Source organism: Salmo trutta, chromosome 35 (assembly GCF_901001165.1).
Source record: "Salmo trutta chromosome 35, fSalTru1.1, whole genome shotgun sequence".
NCBI lineage: Eukaryota > Metazoa > Chordata > Actinopteri > Salmoniformes > Salmonidae > Salmo > Salmo trutta.
Genome location: NC_042991.1, coordinates 390,281 through 405,105, shown reverse-complemented (window position 1 = coordinate 405,105; position 14,825 = coordinate 390,281). Strand labels below are relative to the sequence as shown.

The 14,825-nt window shown below is 40.4% G+C and overlaps 1 protein-coding gene across 1 annotated transcript; it reads right to left on the bottom strand.

Moving 5' to 3' along the window:
- Nucleotides 1-369: 369 nt before the first annotated feature.
- On the bottom strand, nucleotides 370-12,633 carry LOC115174384 (nuclear receptor subfamily 2 group E member 1-like). Its single transcript, XM_029732902.1, has 10 exons — nucleotides 12,577-12,633; nucleotides 12,435-12,483; nucleotides 8,507-8,652; nucleotides 7,814-7,901; nucleotides 7,317-7,552; nucleotides 6,780-6,926; nucleotides 6,454-6,550; nucleotides 6,047-6,196; nucleotides 4,480-4,588; nucleotides 370-752 (listed from the first exon to the last, which is right to left on the bottom strand). Exons 1-10 carry the CDS (start codon nucleotides 12,631-12,633, stop codon nucleotides 590-592), a joined length of 1,242 nt encoding a protein of 413 aa, XP_029588762.1. The 3' UTR covers nucleotides 370-589.
- Between the last annotated feature and the right edge of the window lie 2,192 nt (nucleotides 12,634-14,825).

The window sequence follows — 14,825 nt, the reverse complement described above, 5'->3', positions numbered from 1 at the left end:
AATTCTCTAAAACGACATTGGTATGGTAGAGAAACGAACACTAAATTGTTTGGCAACAGCTCTGGTGGACATTCCTGCAGTCAGCATGCCAATTGCAGGCTCCATCAAAACTTGAGACATCTGTGGTATTGTGTTGTGTGACAAAACTGCACGTTATAGAGTGTTTTTTTGTTGTTGTCCCCAGCACAAGGTGCAGCTGTGTAATGAACATGCTGTTTAATCAGCTTCTTGATATGCCACACCATTCATGTGGGTGGATTAATTTGGCAAAGGAGAAATGCTCACTGACACGGACGTAAACAAATTTGTGCACCAAATTTAAGAGAAATAAGCTTTTTAAGTGTAAGGAAAAATTCTGGGATCTTTTATTTCAGCTCATGAAACATGGGACCAACGCTTTACATGTTCCGTTTATATTTTTGTTCAGTATACATCCTCAAAACTTAAGCCTAACCCAAAGATTGGTAAAATCAAGGTTTTTATGTTCTTCAAGTTCAATTTGCCAAGTGCTCATTAGAATGTTTGTGTCTGCGAGCCTTAACAGACACTCTTGGCTAGTGCGCGTAATGTTGATATGGCGGAAATAAACTCATATATCGCTTGATTTGTACATGTCAGAGAGGAGCCTTCTGATGGGCACGTTCCCGATGGTCTTCTTGAAAAATACTTCTTCTATGGTGGATGGGCTGACTGACCGCAGAGCTGGTAGAAGTAGGAGCAGCTTCCCAAAGCGGCAGGGCTGAGTTGGATATCTGCAAATAACAAGAACAAGAAAGATGCAGACATTTAGGGTGTTCACCCACTCTGCCCAGAGTTGCCAAAAACGCGCTTTGGCGATAAAATTTCACTTCCCTATGTTTTAAAATGCATTTGACCAAACTATGATTATTCATGTTCTGAATTGTTCAATGTGTTCTTTCTCTAACGTGTCATTAACATTATATCCAAAAAGTCAGATTTGGTAACGTAATACATCTGATAATAAGCACCAAGCTCTGTTGACATAGAGCTGCAGATTTCTCTAACTGCTTTTGAGGATTTATATTTTGTGGTGATCATCTTCTGAGCTGAATTAAATGTAAAAGGCTTTGAAACTAAAAAGCTTGGTATACGCTTTAGTGCTCCTTGAGAAATCTTCGAATAAGAACAGGAATTTCGAATAAATATGAAAAGTGTATACTAAAATATTAAAACACTATATGTCGTCTCAAAATCGATATCCGTCTTACCTCTCTCTATATTGTTTTATGTCCTGCGGATTCGAGAAGAAAGATGGCGAGTACACAGAATCAAGCCTAGGTGACATGATGCAATTTTCCTGTTTTTTTACCACTTTTTTTTCTCTGGCCATTGATTTAGTCACCCTAATTCTGGCCTTCCTACAAGTGGACCATGGGTTTTCTTAGAAGATTATCTACACAATTAACACATTATTTTACCCATTGGACAAAATATGCTTTTTTGATTAGACACTGAATTATTTCATCACCTTTAAATTTCATTTGAGACTTTTGAGTAATTGCACAGTGACTCCCTCAACAATTTGTGCTTGTAACTGTTTATATGAATTGAACAAGTACCTAGCAAACAGGGGACGTCCTAAGGACATTAGGCAACGTTCCCATTAGCTCCCTTTTAGGGTTTCGGCGAAACGTTATCCCACTGATGTTCTTAGATCATTCGGGGGAACATTAAAACATGATTGGGACCATAAAATGATGTTCATTACAGGTCCCGGTTTGGTCGCAGTATAACGTTATAATAAGGTATTTTGATGTCCACTAGCGACCATTACAAATAGGTTCCTATTAGATTATGACATTACGTTATGCTCGGGACATGTAATGACCGCAATGGGACATTTCAGACAGGTCCTGGTTTGCTACCGACAGAACGTTACGATAAAGTATTTTCATGACCATTAGGGAATGCCCCTTTTGGCTCTGACAGGACGTTGTCCTTATGACGACCACAAAGGGATGTTTCATACAGGTCCTTGTTTTCTCACGTTAGGACGTTGTCATGGTCCAAGAGGGCTCAGTCTAGTTCCCAGTACGTTCTGGAGATGTCATCATGGACGTTTTTAGGACGTTCTCATAGAGCTGGTGATATGGACAAAAAGTAATACATTATGTATACAAAAACTATGTGGACACCCCTTCAAATTAGTGGATTTGGCTATTCCAGCTACACCCGTTGCTGACAGGTGTAAAAAAGAAAAGAAAATTGAGCACACAGCCATGCAATCTCCAAAGACAAACATTGACAGTGGAATGGCTTTACTGAAAAGGTCAGTGACTTTCAATGTGGTGCTGTCATAGGATGCCACCTTTCTGCCCTGCTAGAGTTGCCCCAGTCAACTATAAGTACTGTTATTGTGAAGTGGAAACATCTAGGAGCAACAACGGCTCAGCCGCGAAGTGGTAGGACATAAGCTCAAAGAACGGGACCACTGAGTGCTATGCGTAAAAATCCATCTGTCCTCACTTGTAGCGCTCACTACTAAGTTCCAAACTGCCTGTGGAAGCAACGTCAGCACAATAACTGTTCGTCGGGTGCTTCATGAAATGGTTTCCATGTTCGAGCAGCCTCACACAAGCCTAAGGTCCAATGCAGGCGTTTCTATCTCAATATCAAATCATTTCTGTGTAACAATTAAGTACTGACTGTGATTGTTTTCAATTAAAATTGTCAAAAAGAAACAAAAATAGCTTCTTAGCAAAGAGAAATGACTCAAGCAATAACTTTGCTAGGACTGTCTGTGAGTGGTCTGAGTGGGGAGGGGAAAACTGAATACTAGCTGTTATTGGTTTATTAACTACATTTATGTCATCAGGCAGGCCTAAACTCCATTCCACCAAAACAGGCCTAAATTTCAGACAGTCTTTTCAAACCATTGTTACACTTAAAGGGCATCATCATCATTTTACAATTTCACAGTATTATTCCACCCTCATAGTGTGGAAATATATATTAAACACAGGTAAATCACGTTTTTGACTGCACTGGGACTATTTATTATTTGCAAAGTATGGCAGTAACCCAACTATAAGAGGCAGATGATCTCCCTTTCGGCTGCTGCTGACAACAACTGCATGTAAGTTCTTCTTCTACGTCATAATAATTATATGTCTGCATAGCAAACTCCGGTCACCACGTCATAGACTGTTCTCAAATGGCCACCGGTAGTATTTACATTGACCCACCCCCCTTTGTTTTTACACTGCTGCTACTCGCTGTTTATTATCTATGCATAGTCACTTTACAAATTACCTCGACTAACATGTACCCCCACACATTGACTCGGTACCGTAGGGCTACAGACGAAACAATTGTGTAGGACATTAAATGTACTGATAGATTCATCAACTACATGGCTATTTAGCAACAATATCATATTTAGAGGTAGCAATCTAGCACACACACTCTTAGAAAAAAAGGTTCCTTAGAGAACCAAAAAGTGTTCTATCGCTTTCTTCACACAAGGAACCTCTAACAGTTGTATATAGAACTTTTTAAATCAAATAAAATATAATGTTATTTGTCACATGATTCAACAGGTGTAGCCCTTACGGTGAAATGCTTGCTTACAAACCCTTAACCAACAATGCAATTCAAGAAATAGAATTAAGAAAATATTTACTAAACAAACTAGTGAAAAAAAATATATATCTTAAAGTTACACAAGAAAATGACATAACAATAACAAGGCTATATACAGGGGGTACTAGGCTACTGAATGTGTTCAATGCAAAAGATGCGCTACTCTCTGCGGGCGCATCATTTCAAAACCATATTAGCCTACATACTGGGATGTAACGTGCTGCCATTTGTTCAATATTGAGAATTGAGAAATAATACTCACATAAAGCTTAGGCTCTCCTCTCTTTATCAAAGTTGCTTTACAAACTGTGTTTTCCCCTCAATTGCAATGTTGAAATGTTGGGCAATCATCGTATGCTTGCGCTTATCAGAATTAATCTTTCCCTCTACTTTGTGCGCACAGGGGGGAAAGGGAGTGAAAGCTGGCAGCAAAACAGGGACAAGGCATATACTTTCATTGCATGGATTTGAATAATGCACATTACTGTTGACCAAATAATGGTTTTACAACCAAAAAAAATCAGCATATATATCCACAAACCTCCACAGGACAATGACACGTCCAGAGAACAACCCTGGGGACGTCCCTGGAACAAACCAGAAACTAGACAAAACCTCCACAGGACCATGGCACAATGTCCAGGGGACTTTAGGCAACCATTTCGTGACGTTCTGGAGATGGCCTAACGACAAATTTTGTTTGCACGGTAACCTATCTTGCTGCATAATAGCCTATTGTAGATACAGTAAATATGGCTATATTGGCCACCTGTGTGCCAAGTATTTTGGTAAATGGAACACATAGCTGAATTAAACAAGAGCATATCTGTTTAAAAAAAATATCTAGCAACTGTTTGTTTTTATCAAATGTCTCACCTGGTGTGTATGTAACTGTTTAGGGTGAGCTGTGCCTCATCCTGGAGTGCAGCAATGGCACTGGCGTTGCGGAAACTCCTCAACTCCGACCCGTCATGCGTTGGCACTGCTTGAAGGGAAAAGTCATAAACAGCATGGTTACTGACTGCCATTATATTCACGCTGCACCTGACAAATGCATTGCTTTCAATGGAAATGTTCATACATGAAAAAGTACTTCTGACATCTGCATTGTAATGTTAAAAAACATGTTATTTGGCTTTTATGTCCTTGACTATTCGATTTGTTTTGTTTTTTTTCTTAACTATTGGTGACCGTGCAGGGTTGGGGTCAATTCCATTTCAATTCCAATCAATTCAGAATGTACACCAAATTCCAATTTCAAATGTTCATAATTGAAAAGCATTGAAGAGAATTGGAATTGGAATTTCAGTGCACTTCCTGAATTGACTGGAATTCAAAAAGTCGTGTAGGCACAGGTGGGCCTGGATGGGCCCAGGCCAACCCAGTGGGGAGCCAGGCCCACCGAATCAGAAAAAAATTATAATAATAAATAAATAAAATGCTCTCTACTTGCCAGAGTTCCAAACGGGACATTATTTGGCTTTTTACCTAAACATGCAAACATCATCAAATATAATTCTTATCATTATTATTCACGATTCAGTCAGGATTATCCGTAATCACACATTAATGTAGACGTGTTTAGAAACATATTATTTTCTTATTTACAATAAACGTGACTCCAAAATGACACAATAGATTATTTACCATTCATTTATATTAGGCCCAAAATAATCTGAAACGCAACCAAAACAAACAGCAAATGCATCCAACAAATTGGTAGAGTCACAAGCTTGATGTAGTCTTTGCGTGCTATGAATATGGGACCAAATACTTAACTTTTTACTACTTTAAAACACATATGTGAATTTGTCGCAATACTTTTGGTCCCATAAAATAGTACAATGAGTACTTGTACTATGTACAATGTACAAATGTACAATGTACTATGTACAGAAAGTGCTGTAATTTCTGAACGGTTTACCCGAATATGGATGAAAATACCCTCAAATCAAAGATGCACTTTAACATCAGATTCATTGTATCATTTCAAATCCAAAGTGCTGGAGTACAGAGCCAAAACAACACAAAATGTGTCACTGTCCCAATACTTTTGGAGCTCACTATAAGTCAGTGTTTCTATGGCTATATGCACCATTCCACTGCCTATTTCATTTGTTCATTTGGCAAACAAGACAGCTCATAATCCAGTTTCTTTATCACAGTCAACACAACTATATTTTAGCTTTAATGAGCTTAAAAAATGCAAAACGTTAACTCAGCCTAATGGCAAAATGTGTACAATAGCATGAGATTAGCTATAAAGCTGCACATTTTTATATTTTCCCCATGGCAAAATATGTAGAATTGCTGTCCCCCCACTAACGAATGTCTGACTATTTTACTGAAATTAAATGACATTGACCCCAACGCTGCCTTCTTATGACTTTAGTGAGGATAATTTCATTTAAAATAAATGTTGAGTACCCCCTCTTCAACTCACCAGCTTTAAACGTGACGATGCACTTCAAACAGGCGAACTCAGTTGCGTCCAGACGCAGCTGTCTGAAGCAGGTAACGACCTCTTGCAGGGTTTGTATTTCTGAGATTATTGTATTCATCCGCTGGGACTCTGTGTTGTCTGTATTCATACCTTCATTGGGGGGGGGGGGGGGGGGGGGGGGCGACAATAACGATATTAGCTACGAAACATATGCAGAAACATTTACAAAGTGTTGTTACATTGTATTGAGGATAATGTGAATATTTCGAAAAACAGAAAAGGAATGGAAAATCTGTCTCCATTTTCGTTCTGAAAATTTAAACGAAAATAATCTAAACTAAACATAACATAACAATAGTAAGTAGCCTAAAAGTAGAGTTAACCTGTTGATCATATAGGTTACATACTGGAAACAGCGAGCAGGGTGTTGGAGTCCACCGGAATGGCCCACTGCGCTATGCCCAGAACAAACAGTTCCCTCCAGGCTTCCTCCAGGAGGATCAGCTGCAAAATGGATTACAAACCTCAGTCAGCACCCATGAGCATGGCTAATTTACTTTTATGAAAATATAGATATGGATTTATACTTGGCACACATTAGTCGTATTATTCGATTCATGGATTTAGGCCTATGGAATTGCAACTTTTCTATTTGGAAAGGGATAGCTTAATAAAGTCGCTAATTGGCTAATATCTAGCCTATAATATCCATATACTGAATATAGTGGCTTACCTGGTCAGGTAAGGGGAGCGTGGAGAAGGCGGGCACGCTCTTGGCCCACTTGATGCTCATGAACAGCAGGCGCGCGGCTGACTCACACACCGACTCAGTAGCAACCTCATAGAGGTACATGGGCGTGCCGCTGACCTCATGAGGGTACTGCAATGCAAGAGGTCAATAAACAAATAGCGCCTGTGGGTGCTATTTGAAAAAAATATATAATGTGCTGTAGGACTAATAAATAACATGCTAATATATACTGCACGTTGGTGATAAATAGGCCAATGTGTGTATTTCATAAAAACTCTAAGCACCAAAACTAGACTAAGATGTAGGCTATAAACTCATGTTGCCTGCGTTGGATTTAGGTGAAAACATGAATGACAGATTGTGTCCCTCGAAGCTGCTGAATCAGGACCAGAATATCAACTTATAAACTGTTTAAAAGTGGAGAAAATAAATAACTTTGCAACGTGCATGGCCTTGTTGACTCATTGCCCACATAGCGCTGCTCCGTGAGTAAAGAGCGAGCGGAGGACAGAGGCTTACCTTCGGGGTGGGCTGGGCCAGTCCCACGATGGCCTGCCTCTCCGGCGTACAAGCTACTGCGCTCATCTCCAAGTTATGTGGCTCCAGTTGTGTGACCGTAGTGAAAAAAGGCGGCCCCGGTAGGCTCGAGCCCGGGAAGTGGGTCGATGAACCGTTCACCTCTTTGTGCCCCCTGAAATATAGGGCGACCTGCTTGCGTATGGTGGACGTCCTGGGACCCCTCTCGTGCTGAACGGCTGAGAAATGGAGAGCAGGGACAAGACTCTTTAGTAAAATAATGGTCTGTGAATGCCTCATTTAAAAATGTTTTTATTTTGTTCGAAGATTGGTAAGGTAAAAGGCTTAGCCTCTCATGAAAACTTTATGAATACGTTCACTGTTTACCCAGCTCTCAGCTGATTCCGTTAAATACAGTTTTCCATCCGATTTGGCCACCTTAAACCGAAATGTCATAGCGGGCGTATAGCCAAAATAATAATTTAATTAAGCCTGTTTACCATCTTTATTCATGTTCACTTCGAGACACTTTTTCAAGCGGCACGCTCGGCATTGGTTTCTGTGCGTTTTGTCCACGGGGCATCCTCCCTATGATGGAAAAGAGGGAGAGAGAGACATAGAGCGAGAGGGAGGGGGGAGAGAGCGAGAGGGAGGGGGTGAGGAAGCGAGAGAGAGAGAGAGAGAGAGAGAGAGAGAGAGAGAGAGAGAGAGAGAGAGAGAGAAAAAAAACAGGACAATTAACACGTTGTTTGAGGGAAGAGAAAATCTACAGGTGAAGGATGTGTTGTTCGTTGACTCGATCCCCCGCGGCTCAGCAGCGGTCTTATCCCCGAGGATAAGTAGTGCTATCCCGCCCACTGCTGGCTAAATCCTCGGGTTAGTGTCATAACATTAGATTGGATTACACCTGATAAATTAAAGCTGGACTGTGTTTAACGCCAGTCAATGACCCTGGTAGGTGATGCAATTAGGCCTTGTCGTGCCCTGCATCGCTGGGCCCTCTCAGAGACACATCTCAGGGGAGATTTAACCCTGCAGACTCAAGGCTGACCAATAACGTAAGACAGGTAAAAATGTGCAGTGTGTGCGCCAAAACTACAGATCATATTTGCATACATTTAGGATAAAGTCACCGCCTGAATTGAAAATAGATTTACCATGAAATTGAGAAACACTGTAGTTAGGCCTATTACCTGACAGCCTGATTTACAGACGTATGTTCTGTTTCTGCGGATGCTCCTCTTGAAGAAGCCAGAGCAGCCGTCACACGTATACACGCCATAGTGTTTCCCAGAGCTCCGGTCGCCACACACTTTACACGGGATATCCAAAATACGACCTGGATAAAAATAAATACAAATTCATTAATTCATCTTTATTACTTTTGATAGTTAATGTACTTTGTGCCTCAAAATCAAAAATCAGAAAGGTGTTTTACGCGTCATCAAAGGCTTGGAAGAGCACACATCAGAATAAATTCTGTATTCAAACTCATGCACTGTACCCCCTCCACCTCATCACCCCCTCCCTCCCTTTTAATGAGGGACGACAAAACAAAATACACAACGTGACAATGGGCAGCGTCCCGTGCCTTAATAGGTCACCCGGCCATGGGCATGTACACGCGCGCGTATCTTGTGAGTTCGTGGGAAGCGTCATATCTGAGGTCTCTAAAGACAATGCCCGGGGGCACACAATGGAGACATTAGGGAAAGTGTTAACTTAATGATTTTCCCCATTGAACCTCGTCTGACTGCCCCGATCTCGACAAGCTGCCAACTCCCCCTCATAATGGGAATCGACAGCTGCTTTATCCCGCAGGTCTATAGGCCTGCGGATTAGGGAGTGAGACGGTACAGAGAATAATGCGCACCAACTCGTTTCACCAACTCAAATGAAGTGTATGTAAATTGACCCGGGAGTAAATGAAACAAAATTGATTTCTATAAAGATTTGTATTCAAATCTATTTGAAAGAATTATATTTGTATGTATATGAGGGAGTATTTTTATGGCTGGATACGCCGGCTATGTAATTACACTGACGTTTTGCCACCTGCTCATTGATTCACCAGTGACCCATCAAAAAGGGTAGTAGCATGGGAATTTGGATACAACTTCATAACGACAGAGCAGCAAAAACAATCGACTTCGGCGAGGAGTTCAATACACCAATTATACAAAGTGTTTCAAGAGTGGTTGTCTATTAGGCTACATTTCTATAAATTCTTTTTTGTATAAAAAATATATATATATTTCACCTTTATTTAACCAGGTAGGCAAGTTGAGAACAAGTTCTCATTTACAATTGCGACCTGGCCAAGATAAAGCGAAGCAGTTCGACACATACAACAACACAGAGTTACACATGGAGTAAAACAAACATACAGTCAATAATACAGTAGAAAAATAAGTCTATATACAAAGTGAGCAAATGAAGTGAGATAAGGGAGGTAAAGGCAAAAAAGGTAATGGTGGCGAAGTAAATACATCACGGGGTTAAGGATAAAAAAATCCAGCATACATCTAAAATAATTGGAAAAAATATTTGATGCCATGGCTACAACAAAAACAAATAAATAGGCATAAACGAGTTGACTCAAACTATTCGTTAAAAAATAATGACTGTATAACCTTTAAAACAATAAATACAAGTGGACAATAGCCTAATTGCGCATCTGAAAATATTATAGGCCTAGAAGTAGGCCTAGGCGTAGAAGTAGGCATATTTAACGAATGAATCCAATATAACAATGTTTTCCTCACTGAACAATTATAATTAGGCCTACGCACTAATAAAGGGCATAATTAATATCATGCTGTTGGAGAAAAATAAAATAAAATGAGCTTGATTTTGGAGTGGGAACACGTCTTAACTTCTCTCCATGGGGGTCCCAGTCGTCGCCATTGTGTGCCGTAATTGCTTAAAAATATATGGCATATTCCATTACCTTAATTACCATCAGTCCAAAACCTGCTGAAAGAAGTTAGTTTTACTGACTGAGCGAAAGGTTTTTGTGACCAGCCACAATGTGTGCAATGAACTTGCAGGAAAGCAATAGGCTATAATAATGATTGTGATGTTGATGTAAATTATTCTAATTAAAAAGCTATATGAAAGTGAATAATTGTAGATTAGGCTACTGCCTGAGATTTTCCAAGGCCTAAATAGCAACCAACCAGGCATTGGTGAAACGAATAATAGCCTATGAGTTTTAGGCATATTTCGTTTGGACGTGCATTCAGTTTAGCAACACTTTATGTAAGAATAAAAATACATGTAAGCTAGTACAGAATATATAATATATTGCACACACATTCTGTATTTCAACACACACACACACACACACACACACACACACACACACACACACACACACACACACACACACACACACACACACACAAATAGACATCATCAAGACTAAGTTGTTAATCAATAATAAGCTGACTGGGCTATCATCATGGTGGCACATTGACCCATTGTCCTACCTCGATAACCCTCACTATAGACTTTCGAAGTGCAGGACTTTAAATTGGAAACAGCAAGAAACTGTAGCCTATAGTTTGTGTTCTTATTCAGCCTCATGTAGGCCTAGATAGTATGTGTCTTTCGCACACTATTTCAGGAACATTCTAACCCTAACCCCTTTTACATGTTTTACCTCTATTCCTTCTCTCACCTCCTCAGTCTTGTAACTCACTGTACTTGCAGTGTACTTTTCCATGAGATACTAACGCTATAATAATCAACAACAAATAACTAGAATTAAACAGTTAATTAATCAGCGCATTATCTTGTACAGTGCTCAATGAGTCATATTTGTGGGGAGTATGCCTAGGCTACCATTGTCACATTGGAAAAAAAATAAAAAGCAATTTTATGTAATAACAAAATTGACTTCATCATTTAAGTTATAAAACGGGTTAGCAGATGTAGCCTACAGCAACTCCAAGGTAAACGCAAATTGTCGCTGACTTTATTTCGGGAATGTTTCAACGCTTTTCACATAATATCCTATTACTTTTCAATTAATACATGTTTGAAGTAATACAATTATAAATACACGAATACCTCATTATATGTGAAGGACAAATAGGAACTGTAGCCTACTTACTTGATTTAACATTCAGAATATCCAAACACCCACTTGTTGAACAGGTGGGTTTGCTCATCGTGGACAGTGTCGTTCTACACTGTTTTATATTTTAACAATCAAAATCCACTGTCGGTGCAAAAGTAACAGCTGAAGAATATCAAAAAATGAAATATAGCCTACAGTTTTCCTTAAAACAATAAGATTTCTATAATGTCGCCCAACTTGATATTTTCCAAGGATTACCAAATTCTAGTTACCAAGATGGATTTTCGAGTATTTGCAAATCTTGGACGTTGAGTCACACAAGGTCCATGCAGTGTGGACAGTAGCGCGAAAACCGGATAGAGATCCGTCTGCAAGCGGCGAGTGGCAACTGCTCCACGTTTGCTCGGAACTCAACACCGCGCACAAAGTTGTTTAGAAAACTGCCGGATCGGCGCTCCAGAACAAACGGACTACCCAGCGAGTCCAGTCTAAACCAACAAATAAACAAGGCTCTTCTTAACTGTAATATTTACGAGAAGTGTCAGAAAAGGCGGAGGGTGGAGAACTCCGCTTGCTTCACCCACTTAGCTTTTCCATGCTTTCTACTCCCAACTTCTGTGTGCCAGCATGACGTCACCCGGCTCACAGGGACTCGCTTGGAGGCAAGTGAAGTGGGAAAGAAAACACTGGGCTGTATAGATGCATTAATATTAAGGGGTGTTGTACATCACTATTGAATTATTCTCTCTATTTCTAACCATTCTTTCTGACTGCCGCGTCTATAACGTTTTAGTGCAAATGTTTAAATAGGTGCAATCTCTTCAAAGGTTAGTTAACATATTTGAACACAATTGAATGTGCACCTGTTGCGCTTATGTGCATGGGGCATTAACTTGAAAGTGAGTTGTTACTAGTATTGTCTAAAACGAATGTCGATCGATTATCATCGAGAGAGGGTGAGTTATGGATTTTGTCAACGGTAGACCGTTTGGGCATCCCTCCAGGGCTATGTGTGAAAGATAGCGGTTCCCACAGACCTTTTGTAGTCGGCAACGAAGCAGGGGTTCTGGGTTGGGGACTCACACGCTAATGTAGCCGAAACTAGAGCAGTGTGGTGGTCTCTCCCTCGCCACCTTTGCCCGCTTGCCGGGGCGGAAAGATGCAGCCTCTCCTCTTCGCCTCAGGAGCAGGGAGTGCAGGGGAGCTGAGGCGAGGGGTCCGCGCCGGTAGACCCATCATTGACTCACTGACCTTGACAGCTTGTGACGCTTTCGCCCGGTAACTCCAGAAATCCACAATTCTGTTTCTAATTATGAACATTCCCACGGTAGCCCAGAGGTCATATAGACGTTAAAAGTGTCGATTTAAACAGACAAGGGCGGGGTACAATGGCGTAGTTAATTGCAATTAGTCGTTGTCATGTCTTTCACCGTTAAAAATGCCTTAATCATGGCTTGCTTGGTTGAGTCAGTTTTGAGTATGCTCGAGCTGGTCCAAGTACTAACTTCTCTAAGTATGTTATAAATAAATACATCGAATATGTTAAAGATAGAATCCTTAACTGAAACAATAACAAAGCGGGCATCCGACTCTATTTTAGTTTTGGTAAAACCTGAAAGATGTGCCTGGAGAAATGTAACCACTCTCAAATTCATTGACATAGCTATGGATGCAAGGACTGACCGTCTATGATATACAAAGTTATAGTTTTAACCATGTTTTGAGTCTATACATTGTTTGTCTACATTTACATTGGAATAAAGCTTATATTTTGGGTTCTGATGGGGTATGACGCGTGAACTAATCTCGAGGCATTTAGGCCATACGTAATATTCTTCAACAATCAATGGGTATGTCATTAATAAATTCAAAAATGGATGTAGCAACTAAGGATTCTAGCTTTAATGAGCAAACTACCCAAGTTGATATACACAGGCTACAAGTGCAAGTGCCTCAGAAACTGTCTAAAAAAAATAGAAGGTATTTTAGTAAACATTTTTTTACATATGAAGGAAATAATTGCTTTAACAAAATGTTTATGATATTCCATACTTATTAAAATGAGCTTTATTTCACACAATTGTTTCTATGCTAGGCTATGCTAGGCTATGCCAGGAAGGGGGGGGGTGAATGTGCGAGATAATCTCCCTAATCCTCGTCATTCACTGATAGCCTTTACACAAATATAACCAACATCATTGCTGCCCGAATTGCTTGCTTTAACTTTTTGTTTTAGCAACTCCCTTCATCTCCAGCAGTCAATGAAAAATCGTTAACAAAGGACAGTGGATTGTCTAGAGGCCTATCTGTTTTTTGCTTGACGGCATCAGTATGCATGTAAATTGTCCGCATTACTGTAAATTGTCTTTAAAATTTCGAGAGACTTATTGGAAGTCATTATAACCCTATAAGCTATAGAATGCAGATATTACCACCGTGAATTGTTCCACTATGAAAATCAAAGACAAAGACGAACAGTTTATGTCGCAACCGATCTTAATAGGCATATACATTATTAAAGAAATCATAAACAGGAAACATAAGTCTGTGAAAAAGAAATGGGCTATTAAATAATAAAATAAGGTGAATAAATTCGAATTTTCTAGTTTTAATATATGCAAATCTCAAATTCTACAATCAGCATTACAAATTAGAGTCAATTACGAATGGCTAATATAGACTACAGTAGTAAACAAGTCCAATTTCATCACCATGGACGGTACCGATGAAGAGTCGATAAAACATGAGAGACAGATATCTGGCGTTGAGGACTGACTGTGGGGTTGGGATGAGGGCTGAGGGTAGAGGCAATCACCCAGACCTTGCCCTGTGTTCACAATTTCGGGTTTAGTGAAGTGTGGGGGACTGTGTTCATTGTCTTGAAGGGCTTCTCTGGAAAACAAAGTTGGAATGATTAAAACAATTAAATAAACTGCAACCTCAAAAAGTCATGATGCAATTACCATCCACAATAATCCCACATTTTATTCGCACCCATATTTGTGGCCCTACATTAACATGCCCCTATGGATGGGTGCCATTGTTACATTTTAGTGGCCCTTGGGGCATTGGTCTGGGCTTACCACTGGCTCTTACCATGCCAGTGTCCCAGTTTCCTTACCACTACTGATCCCAGACAGCCAGAGGGATGGCACACCCCCTTGACCTGTTGAATGATGGGTGGCCAGACTGCCATCCCTGGCCCACTACCCTCCATTCCTCCCCCCACCCCTCTCCACCCAACCATTCCTGAACCACTACTCCACCCACCTCCCTCCACCAAACCTGGCCTGTCAGGGGGTCAACCCAGGGCATCCCTCTCTCTGTCTGGGTCTTTGGGATTGGTACAAAGAGGAAGAAACACCCAGCCTCTCATAGACTCAGACTCCCTGGTCGAACACACATGCACACAGCACACACTAACAGGC

What these genes read in the sequence shown, in the direction of transcription:
- LOC115174384 (XM_029732902.1), bottom strand. Translation starts at nt 12,633, where the DNA reads ATGGGTCTACCGGCGCGGACCCCTCGCCTCAGCTCCCCTGCACTCCCT. An exon ending in AGTGAACATGAATAAAGATG is followed by an intron (nt 7,553 to 7,813) that starts GTAAACAGGCTT and finishes TCCATTTCTCAG; the next exon opens with CCGTTCAGCACGAGAGGGGT. An exon ending in CACCCTGCTCGCTGTTTCCA is followed by an intron (nt 6,197 to 6,453) that starts GTATGTAACCTA and finishes CCCCCAATGAAG; the next exon opens with GTATGAATACAGACAACACA.